This window comes from Canis lupus, chromosome 1, assembly GCF_048164855.1.
Source record: "Canis lupus baileyi chromosome 1, mCanLup2.hap1, whole genome shotgun sequence".
Lineage (NCBI taxonomy): Eukaryota > Metazoa > Chordata > Mammalia > Carnivora > Canidae > Canis > Canis lupus.
The window spans coordinates 88,228,709-88,250,343 of NC_132838.1; the positions used below are offsets into that span (position 1 = coordinate 88,228,709).

At 36.2% G+C, this 21,635-nt stretch overlaps 1 protein-coding gene across 3 annotated transcripts in view; it reads right to left on the reverse strand.

Moving 5' to 3' along the window:
* Positions 1-21,635, reverse strand: part of SMC5 (structural maintenance of chromosomes 5) — a 92,932-nt gene that overhangs the window by 53,742 nt on the left and 17,555 nt on the right. For all 3 annotated transcript variants that reach the window (XM_072838436.1, XM_072838428.1, XM_072838446.1), the window contains exons 4-8: positions 19,503-19,665; positions 18,175-18,309; positions 16,278-16,418; positions 14,791-14,952; positions 13,589-13,660 (exon numbers count right to left, since the gene is read on the reverse strand). In XM_072838436.1, coding sequence (XP_072694537.1) covers positions 13,589-13,660; positions 14,791-14,952; positions 16,278-16,418; positions 18,175-18,309; positions 19,503-19,665 — 673 coding nt within the window. The remainder of the gene's footprint in view (positions 1-13,588; positions 13,661-14,790; positions 14,953-16,277; positions 16,419-18,174; positions 18,310-19,502; positions 19,666-21,635) is intronic.

Here is a 21,635-nt window from a genome sequence, read left to right on the forward strand (position 1 = left end):
TGTCAATCTAGGTAAAAACAGCAAGCTTTGTGGGATTTTGAACATACCCTATTTCCTTCCCCATTTCCAGGGCAGCCCTGAAAATCAACAGCCCACAATCACACTGAAATCAGCAACCTACTGACCAATGGAGAAGTCAGAACAACGTTAAAAAGGTTTCTAGTTAAAAAAAAATAAAAGGTTTCTAGTTCTCATTCTAAGAAAACTGCTATTCTGTGATCTGCTTGCTGGAAATACTTACAAGGCTTATCTTTATTTGTTAAGACTCTACAGCTTGCAGCCTTTTCCCTGAAGGCATTTGTCAAAAACAATCAGTGGCAAGTATTTAAAACCACAGCTGTTTCATGAGAATAACAGTTGTGGAGAACAGTAAGCAACCAAAAAATTTTTTAAAGCTGGAGAATGAGATACCTGTAGGAGACCTGGGAAGCTCCTGGGAATCTAGAAGCCTACATGTATGAGTAGACAGTGTACCTGCCTAGGACTGTACACATGCTCAAGACTGGAAGGAGCCCGAAGCAATCACAGAGTCTCTGTGCACACAAAGAATGTTTCACCTTGTGCAAATAGGAAATGAAACCCAAAAGACAGCTGTAAACTAGCACTGATTATTAACCAAAGTTTGTAACAATTCAGAGACCACTTACTGAACCTTGGTGCACAGTAAAAACACTACCCTGCTGTGTGAAGGTGTGACCCAACATGCATAAAGAGATCCTGAACAAAGATGGGAGATGTCCCCATTGTAGTCATTTAAAGAACTATCTGACCAGTATGCTAACTAAGCAGAGACTTCAGTAGTCACATACAACAAAAAAATACAAATTTCAAACAATTGGTTAGGAAAGTAACTACACAAAAAGCCTGGGGAGGGAAGAACAACCAATTTCAAAATTGCCACATCATGCTACTTACATGGCCACTTTCAACAAAAATTATAACACATTCAACAAAAACAAAGTATGGGTCATACACTGGGGAAAAAAAAGCCAGTAAAAAATATCCCTGAGGAAGCTCAGAAATAGACTTACAAAGTAGAGACTTTAAAATAGCTATTTTAAAAATGTTCAACTAAAGCAAACCATGTCTAAAGAACTAAAAGAAAGGAAGAGAGAACAATGTCTCATTGAATAGAGAATATCAACAGAGGAAGAAATTATAAAAAAAGAGCCAACTAGAAATATGGAGTTGAAAAATACAATAACCAAAATAAAAGATTCACTAGTGAGGCTAAACAGATTTGAACGCAGAACAAAGGAAACTTGAATATTGGTTACTTGAGATTATCCAGTCTAATGAAAGGGGAAAAAAAATGAACAAAATGTGTATCCAAATATATCACTGTATATAAAACTATACAGAATAGGAGTCTCAGGGGAAGAGATGAGAAAGAGGCAGAATCAATATCTGAGAAAATTAATAACCCCAAACTTCCCAACTTTGATCTAAAATATTAATCTGCACATCCCAGAAGATAAAAACAACTTTCCAATAGGACAAATTTAAGGAGAGTCATGTTGATTAACTATGATTAACTATGATTGACATCATAGTTAACTGTTGAAAGCAAGAAAAAAAACTTATCACATACAAGGGATCCCCAACAAGATAAAAGCTGACTCCTCATCAGAAACCAAGGAGGCAGGATTCCAAGGTGGCTCAGTGGTTTAGCATCTGCCTTCGGCCCAGGGCGTGATCCTGGAGCCCTGGGATCAAGTACCATATCAGGCTCCCTGCATGGAGCCTGCTTCTGCTTCTCCTTCTGCCTCTCTCTCCCTCTCTCTCATGAATAAATAAAATCTTATAAAAAAAAAAAAAAAAAAAAGAAAAGAAAAAAGAAACCAAGGAGGTTAGAAGGCAGTGGAATGTCATATTCAAAATGCTGGGAAGAAAAGAAAAAAATTCCCTATCGAGTAAAACTGTCCTTCAATAACTAAAGACACTGCCAGAGAAACAAGAACTAGAAAATTCATCATTAGCAGACCTACCCTACAAGAAATCCTAAAGTCTTCTTTCATGCCAAAATGAAAGGATGCTAGGCAATAACTTGAAATCTATATAAAGAAAGAGCGAGCATCAGTAAAGGTAGCTACAGAGTTAACAAAAAAAATAGTAAAATCTCTTTGTATCTTTTTTCTTTTATCAGATTTAAAAGACAACTGTTATGTTATTAATTAAAAAAAAAAAAAAAACATGTATTTTCTTAGTCCCTAGTTCTTGGCTTGGAGTTCTTAAAACCCTTGGGATTTCCTGAGTGACAGGAGCATCTTTTGAAATTCATACCAAGCACGGACCACTTTTGACCATGCCTGATTTTGTGCTAGTAAGATGACTCTTGGAAGGGCCCCTAGATAACTTCAGAATGAATGGAGTCTGGTTGCCAGAAGAATCAACACATGATTAGAGGGCTAGAGCTTTCAGCACCACTCCCTGACCTCAAGGAGGGGAAAAGAACTGGAGACTGAGTTCATTTACCAATGGCCAATAATTTAATCAGCCATGCCTACATAATGAATCTTCAATAAAAAAAATTCTAAATGATAAAGTCCTGGAGCTTCTGGCTTGATGAAGAGGTCAATATCCTGGAAGGGTGATGCACCTAGAAGAGGGAATGAAAGCTCTGAACACTACTCCCTTACCTCATCTTAAGCATCTCTTCCATTTGGGTGTTACTGAGTTGCATCCTTTGTAATAAACTGGCAATTCTCAAGTATTATATTTTCCTGAGTTCTGCGAATCATTGTAGCAAATATCAAACCTGAAGATCTGCTATGGGAACCCCTGAATTTGTAGCCACGCATGCAGAAGTGAGAGGATCATATCCCATACCAGGCAATCCCGGCAGTGAGGGCCTGCACTGGGAAGATGAATCCCGGTAACATGGCCCTTGATAAATCACGAGACTTAAATCTGTAAGAGCCAGATGGCAATAAGAAACTCCGTAGCTGCCCTTAAAGAACAAAAAATTAACTGCACAAGACATAGCATAGAAGCAGCAGTCTGAAAAGCACCTGGGGTACAAGGGAAGGGATTTATTGACTAATCTTAGAGTGTGTGAATGGGCAGGGATCTTCAGGAGACTTCTCCAGGAACCAAGGTGCTGGCAGATGCCACTTCTCTTCTACTCCACCAGCTTAGCCAGACACTTGCAGAAGCCAGAGCTAATGCCCCACCCCCACCCCACTTATATCCTGCTAGCATTAGGTGCTCCACCCAAGCATTCCCCTGAGGACCTACTCATCCAAACCACTGCTCCTGGCACACCACACCCTGTAGGAAGCCCCAGAAGGAACCAGTACCACTTTAAAATGACTCCTGCCCTGGGAGGGGGAAAGATAACCTCACACCCTGGCACACCTATAGTTCAGCAGCCCAGACTCTTGGCGGCTGTGCAGGGAGCAAGAGATGCCCTTTGAGAGGATAACTGCAGACTCCTAGTCAGATGGCCAGCCCTGCCCACTAGCAAGCCTGAAGCAACCTCAAACAGGCCTCTCAACAGCAGAGACCACACCCTGCCTAGTGCACCCACAGCACCTATTTTGGTCATTGCAGTCAGCTAAGCTGAAGGCAACAGTGGCTCAGCCACAAGAGCAGGACATATGCAGCCCACACAGAGGACACCCCTGGAGACCAGAGAGGGCAAGAACTACAGGATACCACAGAATCTCTTCCACAAAAGACCAGGACTTTCATAACTAGGAGATGTAGCTGATCGACACAGAAACAAACATAGAGTCAGACAAAATGAGAGGGTAATATGTCCCAAATGAAAGAACAAGACAAAAAACACAGAAAAGAGCTAAATGAAATGGAAGTAAGCAATATACCTAATAAAGATTCAAATAGAGAAATTGGGACTTCATAAAAGCATAGATGATCTCAATGAAAACTTCAGCAGAGATAGAAAATATAAGAATCAGAGCAGAAGAAATTAATAACAGAAATAAATATACTAAGGGAATCAACAGGAGATTAGAGGATACAGATGATCTGGAAGATAGGGTAATGGAGAGCAATCAAGCAGAATATCAAAAAGAAAAAAATATAAAAAATAAGAACAGGTTAAGGGAACTCTGTGACATCATCAAGCATAACATTCACATTATGGGGATTCCAGAAAGGGAAGAGAGAGAAGAGGCAGAAAACTTAAAAAAACAAACAAACAAACAAACAAAAAAAACTAGCTGAAAAATGTCCTAATCTGGGGAAGGAAACAGTCTATAAGGCACAGAGAGAGCCTCTAACAAGATGAACCCAAGGACCACACCAAGATACATAATTTATTTTTATGAGGAGAATTTTTAAAGGAGCAAAAGACAACAGTTATACACTAAAAGAAACTCCATAAGGCTATCAGCTGATTTTTCAGCAAAAACTTTGCAGGCCTAAAGGGAGTGTCACTGATAGATTCAAAGTGCTGAAAAGACAAGACCCACAACCAAGAATACTCTAGCCAACAAGGTAAATCATTTAGAATACAAGATAAAGTGTTTCCCAGGCAAACAAATTAAATGAGTTCATCACTAAATTTAAAGGAGGCTCTTTAAGTGCAAAGACGAAGCCAGAACTAGAAGGAAATTATGAAAAGAAAAAAAAAGCTCAAAGGTAAAAGTAACCAGGTATTAAAGGTAGATCAGTCACTTATAAAAGCCAGTTTTTAAAACAGAGAAGTAGTAAAATAAATTATACCTACAAAATTTAGTCAAGGGATACACAAAAAGATATAAAGTACGACATCACATACATAAAATGTGGAGGGGGAAGTATAAATGTAGTAGTTATTTTAGGATGTGTTCAAACTTATGCAACTTAATAGAGATTTGCTCCACACATAAGATGTTATATATGAGCCCAGTGGCAACCACAAATCAAAAACCTAAAATAGATAAAAAATAATGCAGAAATGAATATAGGCATAACACTAAAGAAAGCTTTCAACTGCTGGGTAAGAGAGCAAGAGAAGAAAAAATGAACAGAAGAACTACAAAAAAGAACCAGAAAACAAAATGGCAATAAGTACACATCAATAATTACTTCAAATGTAAATGGATTAAATGTTCTAATCAAAAGACTTAGAATGATTAAATGGATTAAAAACCAAAAACAAACCAAGACCCGTATATATGATGACTTTAAGAGACTCACCTGAGACCTCAAGACACACAGACTGAAGTGAAGGAATCCAAAAGGATATTCCACGCAATGAAGCAGGGGAAAAAAAAAAAAAAAAAAGCAAGAATAGCAATAGATATACAAGACAAAATAAACAACACAATAGACTGAAGCTAGAGACAAAGAAGAGCGCTACATGATGATAAAGAGATCAGTCCAACTAGATATATCAATTGTAGATATGGATGTGCCCGACAAAGGAGCACCTAAATTCATAAAGTAAATATTAACAGACAAAATGAGAACTTGACAATAGAATAATAGAAGACTTTAACACCTCACTTACATCAATGGATAGATCACTCAGACCAAAAGAAAAAAAAATTCAAAAAACAGTGGTCTGGATCATTTACAAATGGATCTAACAAACATACACAAAATATTACATCCCCTGGGATGCCTGGGTAGCTCAGTGGTTGAGCGTCTGCCTTCGGCTCAGGGCGTGATCCCAGGGTCTGGGGATCAAGTCCCACATCGGGCTCCCCGCAGGGAGCCTGCTTCTCCCTCTCCCTATGTCTCGGCCACTCTCCCTGTGCCTCTCACAAATAAATACATAGAATCTTAAAAAAAAAATAAAAAATAAAAAAATTACATCCCAAAAACAGAAGACACATTCTTCTCGAGTGCACATGGAACATCCTCCAGAGTAGATCACATCAGGCCACAAAAGAGGTCTCAACAAGTTTACGAAGACTGAAATCGTATCAAGCACCTTCTCTGACCACAATGATATAAAACTAGAAATCAATTACAAGAGAAATCTGAAAAGAACACACAGGCTAAACATAATGGTTTTTAACAATGAATGGGAAAACCAAGAAATTAAAGAGGAAATTAAAAAATCCATGGAGATAAATGAAAATGAAAACACAATGGGCCAAAATCTTTGGAACACAGTAAAAGCAGTTCTAAGAGGGAATTTTATAGAAATACTGGTCTATCCCCACAAATGAAAATCTCAAACCTAACCTTACACTCATAGGAGCTGGAAAAGGAGCAAAGCAAGCCCAAAACTTGCTAAAGGAAGGAAATAATAAAGATTAAAACATAAATAAATGAAATACAGACTGAAAGAAAAAGGTAAAAGAAACCAAGAGCTGTTTCTTTGAAAAGATAAACAAAATTGATAAACCTTTAGCCAAACTCAAAGAAAAAAAGGGAGAGGACTCAAATACAATCCAAAATGAAGGAAAAGAAGTAACTGATATTATAGGAATACAAGAGAAAATACTATGAAAAATTATCATCCAAAAAATTGGGACAACCTAGGAAAAAATGGATAAATTCCTAGAAAATAGCATCTCCCAAAACTGAATTAGGAAGAAACAAAAAACATAAACAGACCAAATACTAGTGATAAAATTGAATCACTACTCAAAAATCTCCCAAAAGGTCCAAGTCCCTGCTCCCCTGTGCCGGGTATACTTGGACCCAAGCTCGAGCATTGGTGTCGGCTCCTTGGTGGTTTCTCGGATTCGCAATCTTGGGCACAACACTGACAGTATGCTTCTATGATCTCTTCTTTGTTGTATTTTTTATTGAATTAGGTTGCAAGTGACTGTTATGGTTCTCTACTTGATTTTAGTGCTTTGTCCCAAATAAGTCTGTCTTGCCTTTTTTTTTTTTTTTTTTTTTAGTATAAGGATCATTCTAATATCCTTTTCTATCATATTGCTTGGCTCAATTTTGGGTAGAGAGAAACTACTTGTTGCTTGGGTCATTGTACTTAGAAGCACTAACAACAAAAAAAAAAAGTCATGTGTATTTGTTTCTTTGTAAACATGAGATTGCTACTGTTGGGGAAATTACAGACTAGAAAGTTTATACTTGAATGAGAATGCAGAGGAAAATCATAATGATCTCTCAGAGAAAACAACATATAATAAAAATTTCATTTAAACCACACACACGGGGCTTCTGGGTGGTTCAGTGGTTGAGCATCTGCCTTCAGCTCAGGTCGTGATTCTGGGTTCCTGGCACTGACTCCTACATTGGGCTCCCCACAGGGAGTCTGCTTATTCCCTTGCCTATGTCTGTCTCTGCCTCTGTCTCTCATGAACAAAATCTTTAAAAAAAAATAATAAAGCACTCACACACACAAGTTTTATATGTAATTTGAAGGGATTCATTATCATCTTGAGGCCCATGCATGATTTTTTATTGGGCCTTGGGTCTCAGAATATAAACAATAGGAATCTGGATTGGACAGATTGCTGTCTTTGACTTGCTAAATGAATATACGCTTACATGGTTTTGTATGTATGAGTGAATTTCTCTTGAAAGACACAGAGGTAGACTTGGGCAAAAGAAAAAAATATTCCCTGTTCTTGGTAAGATGATGCACCATCATGAAGTTTTCAGTATTCCCTAAATTATAATTTTAATTCAATTCAATAAAAATAACAGCAAATAGTTTATGGATTTGACCAAAAAAAAAAAAAAAAGAATCTCCCAGCAAACAAGTCCAGGGCCAGATGGCTTCACACTAATTGTACTAGACATTTAAAGAAAAGGTAATGTCTGTTCTTCTCAAACTATTCCAAAAATTGAAACAGAAAACTTCCAAACTCTACAAGACCAGCAATTACACTAATACCAAAACCAGACAAAAAGACTACCAAAAAACAAAAAAACTACAGGCAAGTATCTGAGGAATATAGATGTAAAACCCTCAACAAAGTATTAATCCAAATTCAACAGTACATTAAAAGGATCATTCACCATGACCAAGTGCAAGTTATTCCAGGGATGCAAGAATGGTTCAATACTTACAATCAACAGGATACATCATATTAACAAGAAGGATAAAAATCCTATCACCATCTCAATACATGCAGAAAAAGCATGTGACAAAATACAACAACCATTCATGTTTAGAGAAACACATCTCAACATAATAAAGGCTATATATGAAAATCTCACATCTAACATCTACTCAATGAGCTGAAAGCTTTTCCTCTAAGATTAAGAATAAGAAAGACATTCACTATCACCACTTTTATTCAACATAATACTGAAAATCCTCACTGCAGCAATCAGACATGAAAAATAAATAAAAGACAGCCAAACTGGTAAAAGTAGTAAAATTGTCACTATTTGCAGATGGTATGCAATATATGAAAAGCCCTAAAGTCTCCACCAAAAAACTGTTAGAATAAGTGAATTCAGTAAAGTTGCAGAATACAAAATGGATCTAAACAAATCTGTTGCATTTCTACACACTAATAATAAAGTAGCAAAAAGAGGAATTAAGAAAGCAATGCCATCTATAACTGCACCCTAAAATATAAAATACCGAGGAATAAATTTAACCAAGGAGGTAAAAGCCTTATACTCTGAAAACTACAAGCCATCAATGGAAGAAACCAAAAGTGATATAAACAAATGGGAAGATATACTATCCTCATGGAAGAATTAATATCATTAAAATGTTTATACTATCCCAGTCTAAGATTCAATGCAATCCTTATCAAAATACCAAAAGCATTTTTCACAAAACTAGAACAAATAATCCCAAAATGTGTACAGAAACACACAAGTTAATGAATCATCAAAGAAACTGTGAGAAAGAAAAATGGTGGCGGTATATCAATCCCAGATTTCAGGATATACTCCAAAGCGAAAGTAATCAAATCAGTATAGTACCAGTCAAAAAACAGGTACATAGATCATTGGAACAGTATAGAGAGCCTGGAAATTAAACCCACACCTATATAGTCAATCTACAACAAAGAAAGCAAGAATATACAAAAAGAAAAAGAATCTTTTCAATAAATGTTGAAAAAACTCAATAGCTACATGCTAAAGAATGAAACTGGACCAGTTTCTATTTCTCCAGCTTAAAATGCACAAAGATAAACTAAAAATGGATTGAAGACCTAAAGGTGAGACATATTATCATATAACTCCTACGAGGTAACATAGGCAGTTATGTCTTTGACATTGCCCTTACCAACATATTTATGGCTGTCTCTTCAGCCAAGAGACAAAAGGAAAAAAATAAACTATTGGGCCAACTGGTGTACCAAATACAACTACTGGTACAACAACATCAAGTTTTTGCACAGTGAAGGAAGCTGTCAACAAACAAAACAGCAACCTGGTAAATAAAAGAAGATATTTGCAAGTGATAGATAAGAGGTTAATACCCAAAATATATAAAGATCTTATGCAACTCAACACCAAACAAAAGCAAACAAAAAACCCAACATCATTAAAACACAGGCAGAAAATCTAAATAGACATTTTCCCAAAGCAGACATACAGACAGCCAACAGACATAAAAAGATGCTCAGGGTGCCAGGGTGGCTCAGTTGGTTAAGCGTCCAACCCTTGATTTCAGCTCAGGTCATGATCTCAGAGTCATGAGATCAAGGCCCACATCAGGCTCCATGCTCAGCACCACATCTGCTGGAGATTCTCTCCCTCTGCCACCATGTATATACACATACCTACATAAATACATATATACATGGACTCTTAAGTAAAAAAACAAAGTGGTGGTTGCCAGAGGGAAGGTGGATGGGGGATGGGTTAAATAAAGGGGATTATGAGATCAAAAACTTCCAGTTATAAAATAAACCACAGAAATGAAAAGTACAACATAAGGAAAACAGTCAATAATACTGGAATAACAGTGTGTAATACATAGTGACTATACTTATCATAGTAAGCAATGAGTAATGCACAGAATTGAGTCAATGTCATATACCTGAAACTAACATAATGTTGTATGTTAATATTTACTTCAATAAAAAAAGAAAGCCCATGATCCACAAGAAACATTTTAGATTCAAAGACACAAATAGGTTTAAAGTAAAAGAATGGAACTTTATAGAGTCAAAGAGAACTCGTTTCCACTCTCCTAAGAATCCTCATTTCAGTAAAAGGTACCACTAATCCATCCAATTGTGAAGTCAAAAAGATTAGAAGGGATCCTCAATTCTTCCACAATTCAGTCTATCTACTCCCCGAGCAAATTTTGTGGTTCAGTTTTCTAAACTTGCCTGTCCACGACTATCATATGAGGAGAAGCAAGCCTTCTCACTTGCCTTGCCTACTTCAGTGGCCTTATTATGGAACTCTCTACTTTTTTGTCCCATACAATTCACTCTCTGTAAGGCAATCCTGAGTGCTTTTAAAACATATGAAGTACTATTTCTCCAGCTTAAAAACTTCAAAAGCTTTCTCTCTCATTGCATTTAGAATCAAATTCAATTTCCTTTCTTTTTTCTTTAAGGGTCTAATATGGTCTGTGCCTAGCTCTCATATCTGCTACTTTTTAGGAATATAAGACCTCATGGGACACAGAGGAAAGATAGTCAAAGTGTTGGGAAAAAAACAATTTAGAGTTTATAATTTAAGATTCAGCCATATTAACATTCCACAATGAATGCAAAAAACTTATTTTCCAACATACAAGAACTCAAAGTTCATCACCCAAAGAGTGTCTCTGAAACATCCTTGCAAAATATCCAGCAACAAAAAAGTCTACCTCCTAAAGGCAGAAATAAGATAAAACAAGTAATATAAAAAAAAAAAAAAAAAAAAAAAAAAAAAAAACCCAATAGGGCAGCCCCAGTGACTCAGCGGTTTAGCGCCGCCTTTGGCCCCGGGTGTGATCCTGGAGACCAGGGATCGAGTCCCACGTCGGGTTCCCTGCATGGAGCCTGCTTCTCTCTCTGCCTGTGTCTCTGCCTCTCTTTCTCTGTGTCTGTCATGAATAAATAAAATCTTTACAAAAAAAATAATAAAACAAATTAAGTCTAAATAGGCACAGACTGTAAAAATAACATTTTAAATAACTGGTAAGTATCATTTCTGAGGGTACAGACATGGAATAGAAGAAGACAAAGTATCTTAACTAAACAGAAGAATAAAAATGCTGACTTTTTAATTTTTTAAAGATTTTTATTTATTCATGAGACACACAAAGAGAGGCAGAGACACAGGCAGAGGGAGAAGTAGGCTCCCCACAGGGAATCCAATGTGGGACTCGATCCCAGGATCCTGGGGTCACACCCTGAGCTGAAGGCAGACACTCAACCACTGAGCCACCCAGCCATCCCAAAATGCTAACTTTTAAAAAATATGTTATTTAAAACTTTAAAAGTAGTCAGTAGAATAGGTTTAGAATATATAACTCCATGGGAGAAAAATGGAATAAAAAAAAAAAAGCTATCAATACCAACAGAAAGGAGAAAGTGGAGCAGGCAGGAGAAATCCAACAAAAAGCATAGTGAGTAGAAACCAACCATAAATGGACTGGTGAAACTCCCTGGATGACAAAGTGTCATAACACCACAATGAGGAAAACTGCAGAACAAAACCCAGTACATACTACTCACAGCAGAAAAAATTAATCAAAACATGATGCAGAAATAATAAAACAATATAGCTTTAAAACCTAGAAAACGAAACCTAATATAATCATTAGGAAAAATAGACAATTCTATATTCATAGAAGAGGGTATTTCACTTTAAAAATGGATAAAAATGTACATAGGGCATTGACATAATAGAAGTATAGTAAACCTGTTGTAACACATATATTTATACATATAAATAGACTGAATACATTCTTTTTGAATATTTACAGAACATGTACAAAACCAAATATAAAAGTCCAAAAAGATCTCAAAATATCTAAAAGTCATAAAGCCCATGTTTATTAACCATATAGGAACAGAATTAGAACTCTACTTTAAGGTTTTGAAATTCCATATCCATAGAAATTAAAATAGTAAGAACTTCTATATAAGCTTAAATGAATGAAAATGTTAAATTTTCAAACCAAATTCACTGATGGCTGAAAATATGGAATCTGAAGTAGAAAAGCAATAAAAGCACTTAACCACATATATGAGATGTAGCCAAATGATAACCAAAAAATTATTTATGCCCTAAAATGTATTTATTAAAAGTTAGGGATATGTAGGTGACTCAGTGGTTTAGTATCTGCCTCCAGCTCAGGGTGTGAACCTAACTTAATCCCGGGATTAAGTCCGGCATCAGGCTCCCCTTGAGAAGCCTGCTTCTCCCTCTGCCTGTGTCTCTGCCACTGCTCATAAATAAATATATTTTTTTAAGTTAATAAAAGTTAAAAGTGAAATAACTTATAAAGTGACAAGCCCTGGTAAATACACTAAGAGCAAAATAGAAAATACTGGTCCAAGGAGTATTAAAGTAGTTAAAAAGTCAGCATCACATACTGAAAAACCAGTTAAGGATGAAATAAAAATAAAATTTTAGGCCAATCTCATATGGTGCAAAAAACTGTAAATACAAGATCTTCCAGCTGAATCCAGCAATGTATTAAAATATCAGGTACGATTTGCGACAGAAACAAAGATGATTCAAATTTACACAACTTAGCAATCTGTATTCATCCCTGTTTAGGGTTTTAAAGATGAAATCTTTATGTCTTTTCCCTCCTAAACTCCAACAAAGTATTAGAAATGGAGTACAAAGCTTCACTCCCACAGGGACAGAGGGAACCAAGGGAGGAGACAGCAAGAGCATTCAAAAGAGGAAAGACAGCAGAAGGACCACTGATGTAGTACCCTATTGGAGGAGCCACAGTGTGAAAGGTGATGAGGAGAAAAAGGAAAGAGAGGAGGACTCTTTCAAAACAAAAGAACAATTCTGGAGCCTCTCAACAACCAGGAGATATCAAGGAGAAAAGACCTCATACACAACAGGACTGCCCCCTCCCTGCCTCCCGCCCAGTGCCCCGCACCCCTCCACACAGATGCACTTCACACTGATGGCTGAGCCTCTGCCATGAGAATCTGAGGTTTATCCTGGAGAAATTAAATCAGAGGTGCCTGGAATCTGAAGATAAAGCTACAGAAAAATGGGTGGGGCTGAAAAAACCAGAAGATGAACATAATGCTTCAACCACTGGGAATGTTTCAAGTTATGCGTCTATCCCAAAGACAGGTAATTCAAACTCAGGTATCTGAACGGTTCTGAAGAACAAAACTCTACACATGGTTGAGGATCTCTTGGCTAAGCCCACTTTCCTGTATAGCCATCTTAAAACAATTCTGCCATCAAGCCCCAACCTGTACAAAGAATCTGTTACCAGCTTTTTAACGTCCAACTCTTAACATCAACAGATCTCTTAAAATTTAATTTCTGAGATAACTAAATCCAATTTTACCATGAGTCCATTAAAAACCTACAGCCACTCAGTTACAAAGATCACAGTGCCTATCTAGGAGTTGTGAGAATTCTTCCTCATTATCGTCTGTGCAACTGCTCTACTTCTGAATCTTAGTAGCCCTCACAGACCAAGGAGGGAATGAGGAGGACCTTAGACACTTTCCAAACAAAAGGTTGTCCCATAATTCAGGCCTGAACACAAAAGTAAGGTGAAATTAGCACAATAAAAATTTCAATACAAAAATCTTACCTGTTTATCTTTCCTTTCTATAATATCTTGCTTTTGTTTACATTTTTGAGAGGTCTCCTTAATATCTGTTGCCTGTAAGATCGAACCACAAGGAGGGGAATTTAGTTAAAATCTCAAGCAAGCCAATTATGTGGCCCCCCAACCAAATTAATTTAATTCACAATGCTTTTTCATTTCTTTCAAACCAAATTCATGTTAACACCAAAAATAACTTACTTGCAAATCTATAAAAGGTTATTCAATGATATTTAAAAATAGCCATAGGGCAGCCCCAGTGGCTCAGCGGTTTAGCGCCGCTTTCAGCCCAAGGTGTGATCCTGGAGACCCGGGATCGAGTCCCATGTTGGGCTCCCTGCATGGAGTCTGCTTCTCCCTCTGCCTGTCTCTCTGCCTCTCTGTGTGTGTGTCTTTCATCAATAAATAAATAAAATCTTTATTTTTTACTTACTTTTATTTTTTTTAAATAAATAAAAATAGCCATAGCAATATGCACACGTTTATCTCTGCATTTATTAACTCATGATTTTCATCTGATCCTAAAAGCAATCCTACCAGGATAGTGGGGTCCATAGTTTAAACTGTCCTCAAAAATCTTGGGACTCCAAAATCTCCCTAAAGTTAAAAGCCACAACCATAAAAATTTTTGAGTTAAAAATTTTTTTCCAAAAGATTTATTTTTTTCATGAGAGACACAAGAGAGAGGCAAAGACATAGAGAGAGGCAGGCTCCCTACAGGGAACTTGATATGGGACTCAATCCCAGTACCCCAGGATCATGACCTGAGCTGAAGGCAGATGCTCAACCACTGCGCCACCCAACTCAGGAGTCCCTGAGTTTAAAATGTTTAAATATATTTTTTAATAAATGGAATTTTCCATATGCCATTATACCATTTATTCTAAGAAACACCAAGTTTTCTATGATAAATTCACAAAAGATGTTCAATGTTCCTACAAATACTACTCTGAGTCTTCTTGTCATTAAAACAATCACATTTCCATTTTCTCTTTTGTAGGCTGGAGTTTCCACAAAGGAGCAACCCACCAGCAGTGACAGTTAGTACCCTGAAAAGCCCTGCAGTGGTAGAATCAAGCTTAAAAAGGAACAAAAGCTTCAAGTAAATCCACAAAATAACAGATCTACAAAATAGTTATTGTACTTGCTCAAATACAGAAGATCCATAACCGAGCTGGGAAAAGTACCTTCTCTTTGATTCGAGCCTCCAAAGTGTGCCGCTGCCTCTCAATTTCTTCAATTCGACGTGTCATGGGGATCTGCCCTTCCTTCAGTTTCCTCACCTCTTCCTTCACTCGGTCACGAGCTAGTTTTACTTCTTCATACTCCTGACGAACGTTTTCATATTCCTTGCAATTAATTCAAGAAATAGAAGTTAATGCACTAGTAGGTGGAACTAAAAACCCATACGCTAAAATCAAGGTGCAAACAGAAACCAAATCTATGAAAAGACTGGGTATCCTTTTGGCAAGTCTACTCATGTGAAATCTACTGCCTGAAATAACTTCAGTAGCAGTGAATACCAACACTGATTTACTAAGAAGCTCAACACTCCCTGAGTATTTACCTCTATTATTGGGCTGGGCCCTCACTTCCATCCCTTCCTGGTTCTGAAGCTGGTTCTGAATTGCTACTAGTCTTTCTAGTCTCTCAATGAAGAAGGGATAGCAGAAGGTATAAATAAACTCAGTTATTAAAAAAATAAATAAAAAATAAACTCAGTTATGAAAAGTAAAAATGAACAAAGGAAAAACAGATCAAAGGAGAACAAAAATGCGAGTAAAAATGTCTGTCATGTTACAGGAATTAGTAAATATTTGCTAAAAAAGAAAAGTAAGTGGAGTGCCCAGAGAGCTTATAGTTAAGAATGTATGGGCTGAAAAAAAGAAAGATTACAGAGTAAATTTTAAAAATGGGGAAAAAAAAAAAAAATTGAAATCAATCTCAGAAAGAAAAGGATAAACAAAAAGACTTTTAAAGGAAAAACAAAGTAGGTTTAAAAGTAATAATGGGCAAATATAGTCAAAACAAGCTGAAGAAAGCAAAAAGTTTAATATTGGAATTATGGGACAGGATAGGGTGAAGGGGTGAGGAAGAAATGCCATAAACACAGCTACATATTTTTCGAATCAATTAACAATTACCTTCATCCTAACCCTGGAACAAACATCTTAAAACTTCCCTATTTTATTCCACCTGTCATAAAGAAATGCACTGAGGGAACAGACTCTTTAGCCCAAACTGTGGCCAAACATAATAACTGTACAGCACAGTGATTAAAAGACAACATTAGCCTCAATAAACTTATGAAGCATGAGTAGAGAAGTAGTCCTCAGCCTTCCGCTCCACCTGTACCTGAAGTTATTGGTGGCACATGCCAAGAAAATTCTCTGTGACTTGAGGGCACTCAAAGATTTCATTTTTATGTGTGAACATTTTTAGATCGCTAATGTCTTACATAATCTGTTGAGGACTCAAATCTGGGAGAATTAGGAGCACAATCAACTTATCTGTTACACAATAGTAACAGTATACAGCTCTATCATAACACAAATTTTATTATAGTATATAAGGCAAAAATACATAATTTGAATACAGAGCAATTATTGCCTTCTTTATGGCTTGTCTGCTAGTTAAAGCATCACTATTCTTGCCTCTAATAATTAAGACTTACCACCCATGGCCTTTTAGCTTCAAGCATCTCAATCAAATCTAAATGTCGCTTACGTTCATAGAACCTCTCCACATCTTGTTTGTATCTTTCATTTCTCTGAATCATTTTCTCTAGATATTCAGTTTTCTCTTTGCACGAGGTCTAAAACAAATATTTAACAATCAGTTTAACTGAAGACAAGAGGTCAAATCCTTTAATGATCAAAATATGTACAATGCTAGCAAAATTTTACCATAAAGAACTTCACAGGAGTTCTTAAGGACTGCATAAAACTAACATGCATATCTGAGCTCTGATCTAGGCTCTGCAATTTATTCATTGTGTGACTGTGAGGAAGACCCCCCCCCCATACCTCTGAGCCCAGCCTCTTCCTGCCTCAAGAGAAGACATGTATCTGCCCTACTCACCTGGAGGGTAGAAGCAATGTACCTATTCTAAATGCAAGTTCACCCAAAGCTGTAATGTGACATACAAATGAATAGTTTTATTATGATTCGTATGTTATGAATGTTCATGACTTAGGGACTTAAAAAGGAGAAGGCAGCTAAAATTTAGCCCTTAGACCACGAGGTACCAATTGCAAAGATGTACTCAGAACCTAGTAGGATAATGTGTGTTCCTTCAGAGGATGGTAGTAATTTCAGAGTATTTCAGAGTACAGTGGTCCCGTCACCTTATTTGTGGGGAAAGTAATCCAAAACCACAGATACAATGCCATTACACAGATGTAATGCCTGAAACCACAGATAGTACCAAACTCTCTATATATCGCTTTTCTCTATGATAAAGCTTAATTTATAAATCAGACACAATGAGACTAGCAAAAAACAAAACAATTATAATAAACTGTCATAAGTGTTATGCAAATGCAATCGTTCTCAAAATACATCATCCTACTGTTGTCACCCTTCTTCTTGTGGTGATGTGAAAGGGAAGAATGCCACGTGATAAGATGAAGTGAGGCACCGTGATATAACAACAGACTACTGATGACCTGGTGACCTGGTGACGATATGTCAGGAAGATTATCTGCTTCTGGACCATGGATGACCACGGGCAATTGAAATGGCAGGTAAATGAAAATGTGAATAAGGGGAAGGACTACTGTATCTGACTGTTCCATGGGGGCAAAGGTAAAACAACTGCCAGAGTATCTAAAGCATGATAAAATAACTACTCCTTTGGTCACAGACTCTGAAAAAGTATAATAAATATTAAATTATAGTAATATGCATATTATTAAGTATGAACAGTTATAATTTAAGAGAAACCATTTGTTTATAACAGATCTTATTACGAAAATTTACTGAATTTATTTTAGTGGCTGACACATGGAAAATGCTTCATTAAACAAAACACCCTTTTAAGTGATACGCCATAAATGGACACTTTAATGTTTATTAAAGGTGAAAATAAAAACACTGCAACTAAACACAAAGCTCTCTTACGAAGTCTACCCTCCTGCAACTGAAAAAATATGAGAACTGGTTCAAGAGACACTACATCAAAAGCTACAAGGTAAAATACAAAGCTATACTACTACAAAGCCTTGTACCGTCCTGGCACATGGCAGGTGTTTAAGAAACACTGAATAAATAAAGGAATAATACTGAAACTTCCTGCGAAAAATAAATACTTTAAAATATTATTGATTACTTAGAAATTCAATCAATGACATGTTACTTGATGAAATGGTAGTCAAATTTTTCAAATCAATTTCTCACTTTGTTACCTAGTTTAATTAATGTCAGCAATATAACCCTAGGTGGGGAAAAAAAAAAAAAAATCACAAATATATGAAGTCACCCGATGAATCAAAGCTACTCTTACACTACCACATTGTAAAAGAAAGGAATCAGTGAGGGACAATAAAAATGAGTTGTCTCTTTATAAATACCTCTAGTTGTTTTTCTTTCTCCCTGAAGTTTTTGAGTTCACAATGGTATCTGTGCATTTCTGGAGGACCAATAGACTTCTCAGTAGCTTCAAGGAGTTCAATTTTACTCAGTTTAGCAAATTCTCCAACTTTATCCTAGAGCATAAAACTTAAATATCAGCAACTATTATCATTTTTCTTAAAAATTTGTTTAGACAGAGACAGAGAGAGAGAGGGAGGAGAGAAACTTAAGTCTTAGCTAAGTGCTCAGCAAAGAGACCAACACAGAGCTCAACTTCACAATCCTGAGGATCATGACCTGAGCCAAAACCAAGAGTCGGACACTTATTGACTGAGCCTCGCAGGTGTCCCACAACTATTATCACTTATAAATATCTTCAAAACCTATTTTCACTCAGTGATCACACTTGTTAAGATGAAACTCATTTAAAAGAAAAAAACTCCTGTAAGATGTGCTAACAGAAACTCTGTCCTTCATATTTTACTCTTTAAAATGGTAAAGATAAACTTAGGGTATGAACTGTCATCTTTCTGAGAACTTTTAAAAAATTTCTATGTCAACATTTCTAGGGTGAAGTGTTTACATACATATAACAGATAGCTTGTGAATAAAATCAGTTCACTGGATTGAATGATCATTATCTACCACACATCAGCTAGAATGTTAGAAGAGAAAGGACATTTTTAAACATCTAGTTCTGAAGCTATCAGACATCAGCTAACAATGCTTCCAAATTTAAAATTTTTATTTAATTTGGACATACGTAATAATCAAGTCATTGTTTCTGAATTGAAAAAAATGAACTATACTGCAGTCACTAGACAGCACTCAAAAACAAATGTAACATTTAAAGTGCGTTTTCAAAAAAATAAAAAATAAAAAAAAATAAAGTGCGTTTTCAGGATATTTTTACTAAACAAACTTAAAATATAACAAAGTTTTAGAAGACACACCTATAGATTTAGGAGTTTCAGTATATCAAGCATTTTATTACAAAAAACACGAATAAGTTGTTTATTAACAAAATTTTAAGGACGTACAAATTGTAGACCATGGCCATCCAAGCTACTCTACTTAAAAACAATACAACTTTATTTCCTTTACAATATTCTGTAGACTTAACTTTTAATTAGTTAATTGAAATCTTCCAAATTTACTATATTATAATATGAGATGAGATGCTCTATTTACAAAGAACTGTTAGAAAGTACTAACATTATAAGGCTTACTTTAAATAGCTTCCTTTACAATACCCCTTGAAAAGTATTTACATTGTCCTACAGCATGAAGAGGAATTTTCCCATCTGTACATTTCATTCTCTCATACCTGAGGTAGAAATTGGCAAAGATTGCCCACTTGAATGTTTAAGGCTGCAACTTGCTCTTCTACTACTTTCTGGGTTGTAGATTTTTTGTTGATGAACCAAGATGACTGATTTTTTGCCACATCAATCTCGCGGGTGATTATAAGGTTTCCAGAAGTTCTAAATCTGGTTAAAAAATAATTTTTAAAAATCTTTATGTTCAAAGTACACATATTTTAGAAATACAATTTCCAAAATTCTCTTACAACAAAGTTTGCCAGACAGTATTATTATAATTTTTATTCTTTTTGATATTTTGGCCCCTCCAAAGAAGGAAACCTTGATATTTCATTGGTAATGATACATAACTGACCACATGGAAGTTACCACTTATTTAACATCACAATTAAACTGTTAAAATAAAACAAAACCAATACTAATTTCCAAACACTGACAGAGGATTTACATATCTAGAGTTATTTATCCTTTAATTATTATTCTCCAATCACATGCGTTGACTGCGATTCAAAATGGGTTGGTATATTAAAGCATATAAAATTAAATGCTGAAACTTCCTCTACTTGGAAAATACATGAATGGAAACCAATTCTTGCATAAGCAGTTCCAGACATCATAGCTAGCTTGGTCATACAGGTGGCCCATGCCTTCCTTGTCTTGTACTCCACTCTGAACTCAGAGAGGACTAAAACATACAGCCTTAAGGGAAGATTAAGCAATACAGAATCCGAAAGAAGGGTATTTACTTATTTCTTGCTTTTAGAAGTACTACTGCTCCACACCTCCCATCCATCTTCTTCACTGGGAATCAGCAGCATGTGGTAGAAAGATAAATTATTGGTATTCAATGGCTAATGACAATGATAATCTATAAATGTTGTGTATATAGACTATAACGTAATCAGAACACTCCAAACATTAAGATTTTAGAACTTAAAGTATTTTTCATTTCCAGCAGAATGACTAATGAACTACCCTTTTTGATCTTCTTGCTATAAACTACAAATAATGAAATATTGAAGTATGTTCATAAATACATTTATGAGTTAACATGAAAGTAAGTAAATCTGGCCTGGATCCTAGGGCAGGTGCAGATCCAGAAGTTGAAAAACGAAACCGGCTTTTGCCTTGGAAGCATCTGTTCCACCAAATAACCTGACACATCCATTTTCAGAATCTCCTGGGAGAGGGGTTGCAGACAGGGCCCAAAGCTACCTATGGTAGAGAGTCTAATAAAAACCATGCCAAAAAGACCATACCCTCAATATAAGGGTAAACTAGAACTACTCCATCATCACCATCACCACCACCAGCACCTACATGTCTCAAACTGCGGCTTGCAATGCAAAACAATTTCTCCTAAAGACAGTTATTAACCACAAGCCAGTTTCAAACACATTAGTATCTTGAAGTTAGTTACATGACATACCTAAGGTTCAAAAATGCACAAACTGAGAACCGTGTATATTTCAATCCTGGATTCAAAGTATCCAATGGTCTGTTGCAGAAGTCAATAAAAATTTCCTCAGCAGAAATCTACCTTTACCCTCAAAGAATTAACACAAAGTTCAAAGAGAAAGGGGCAGCTCACTAGAAATACACATATGAAAACAAACCATCAAGATCAAGAACAGAAATAACAAAAAAGAATCACTCAAATTAATGGGCAAGTACAGAATAAGTATATTCACTATATTTCAAGAAATAGCAGATTCAAAATATTTACTTACTCTGATCTGAAAACGAACCAAAGAGAAATGGATCTTGAATGCAGCACAAAGACATAAAAAGATGAAAAATATGAAGGATGTTAACAGACATGAATGAATGGGAATCCCTGGGTGGTTCAGCGGTTTTGCGCCTGCCTTTAGCCCAGGGTGTGATCCTGGAGTCCCAGGATTGAGTCCTACATTGGGCTCCCTGCATGGAGCCTGCATCTCCCTCTGCCTGTGTCTCTGAGTCTCTCATGAATAAATAAATAAAAATCTTAAAAAAAAAAAAAAAAAAGACATGGATGACTAAAAGATCCTGACATCTGTCTAACAAGAGTTTCAGAAGGGAGGGAGACAGATGGGTCGGTAACAATATAGGAAGAGGTAATAGATAATTTTCCAAACCATAAATTTAAGAAGCTCATT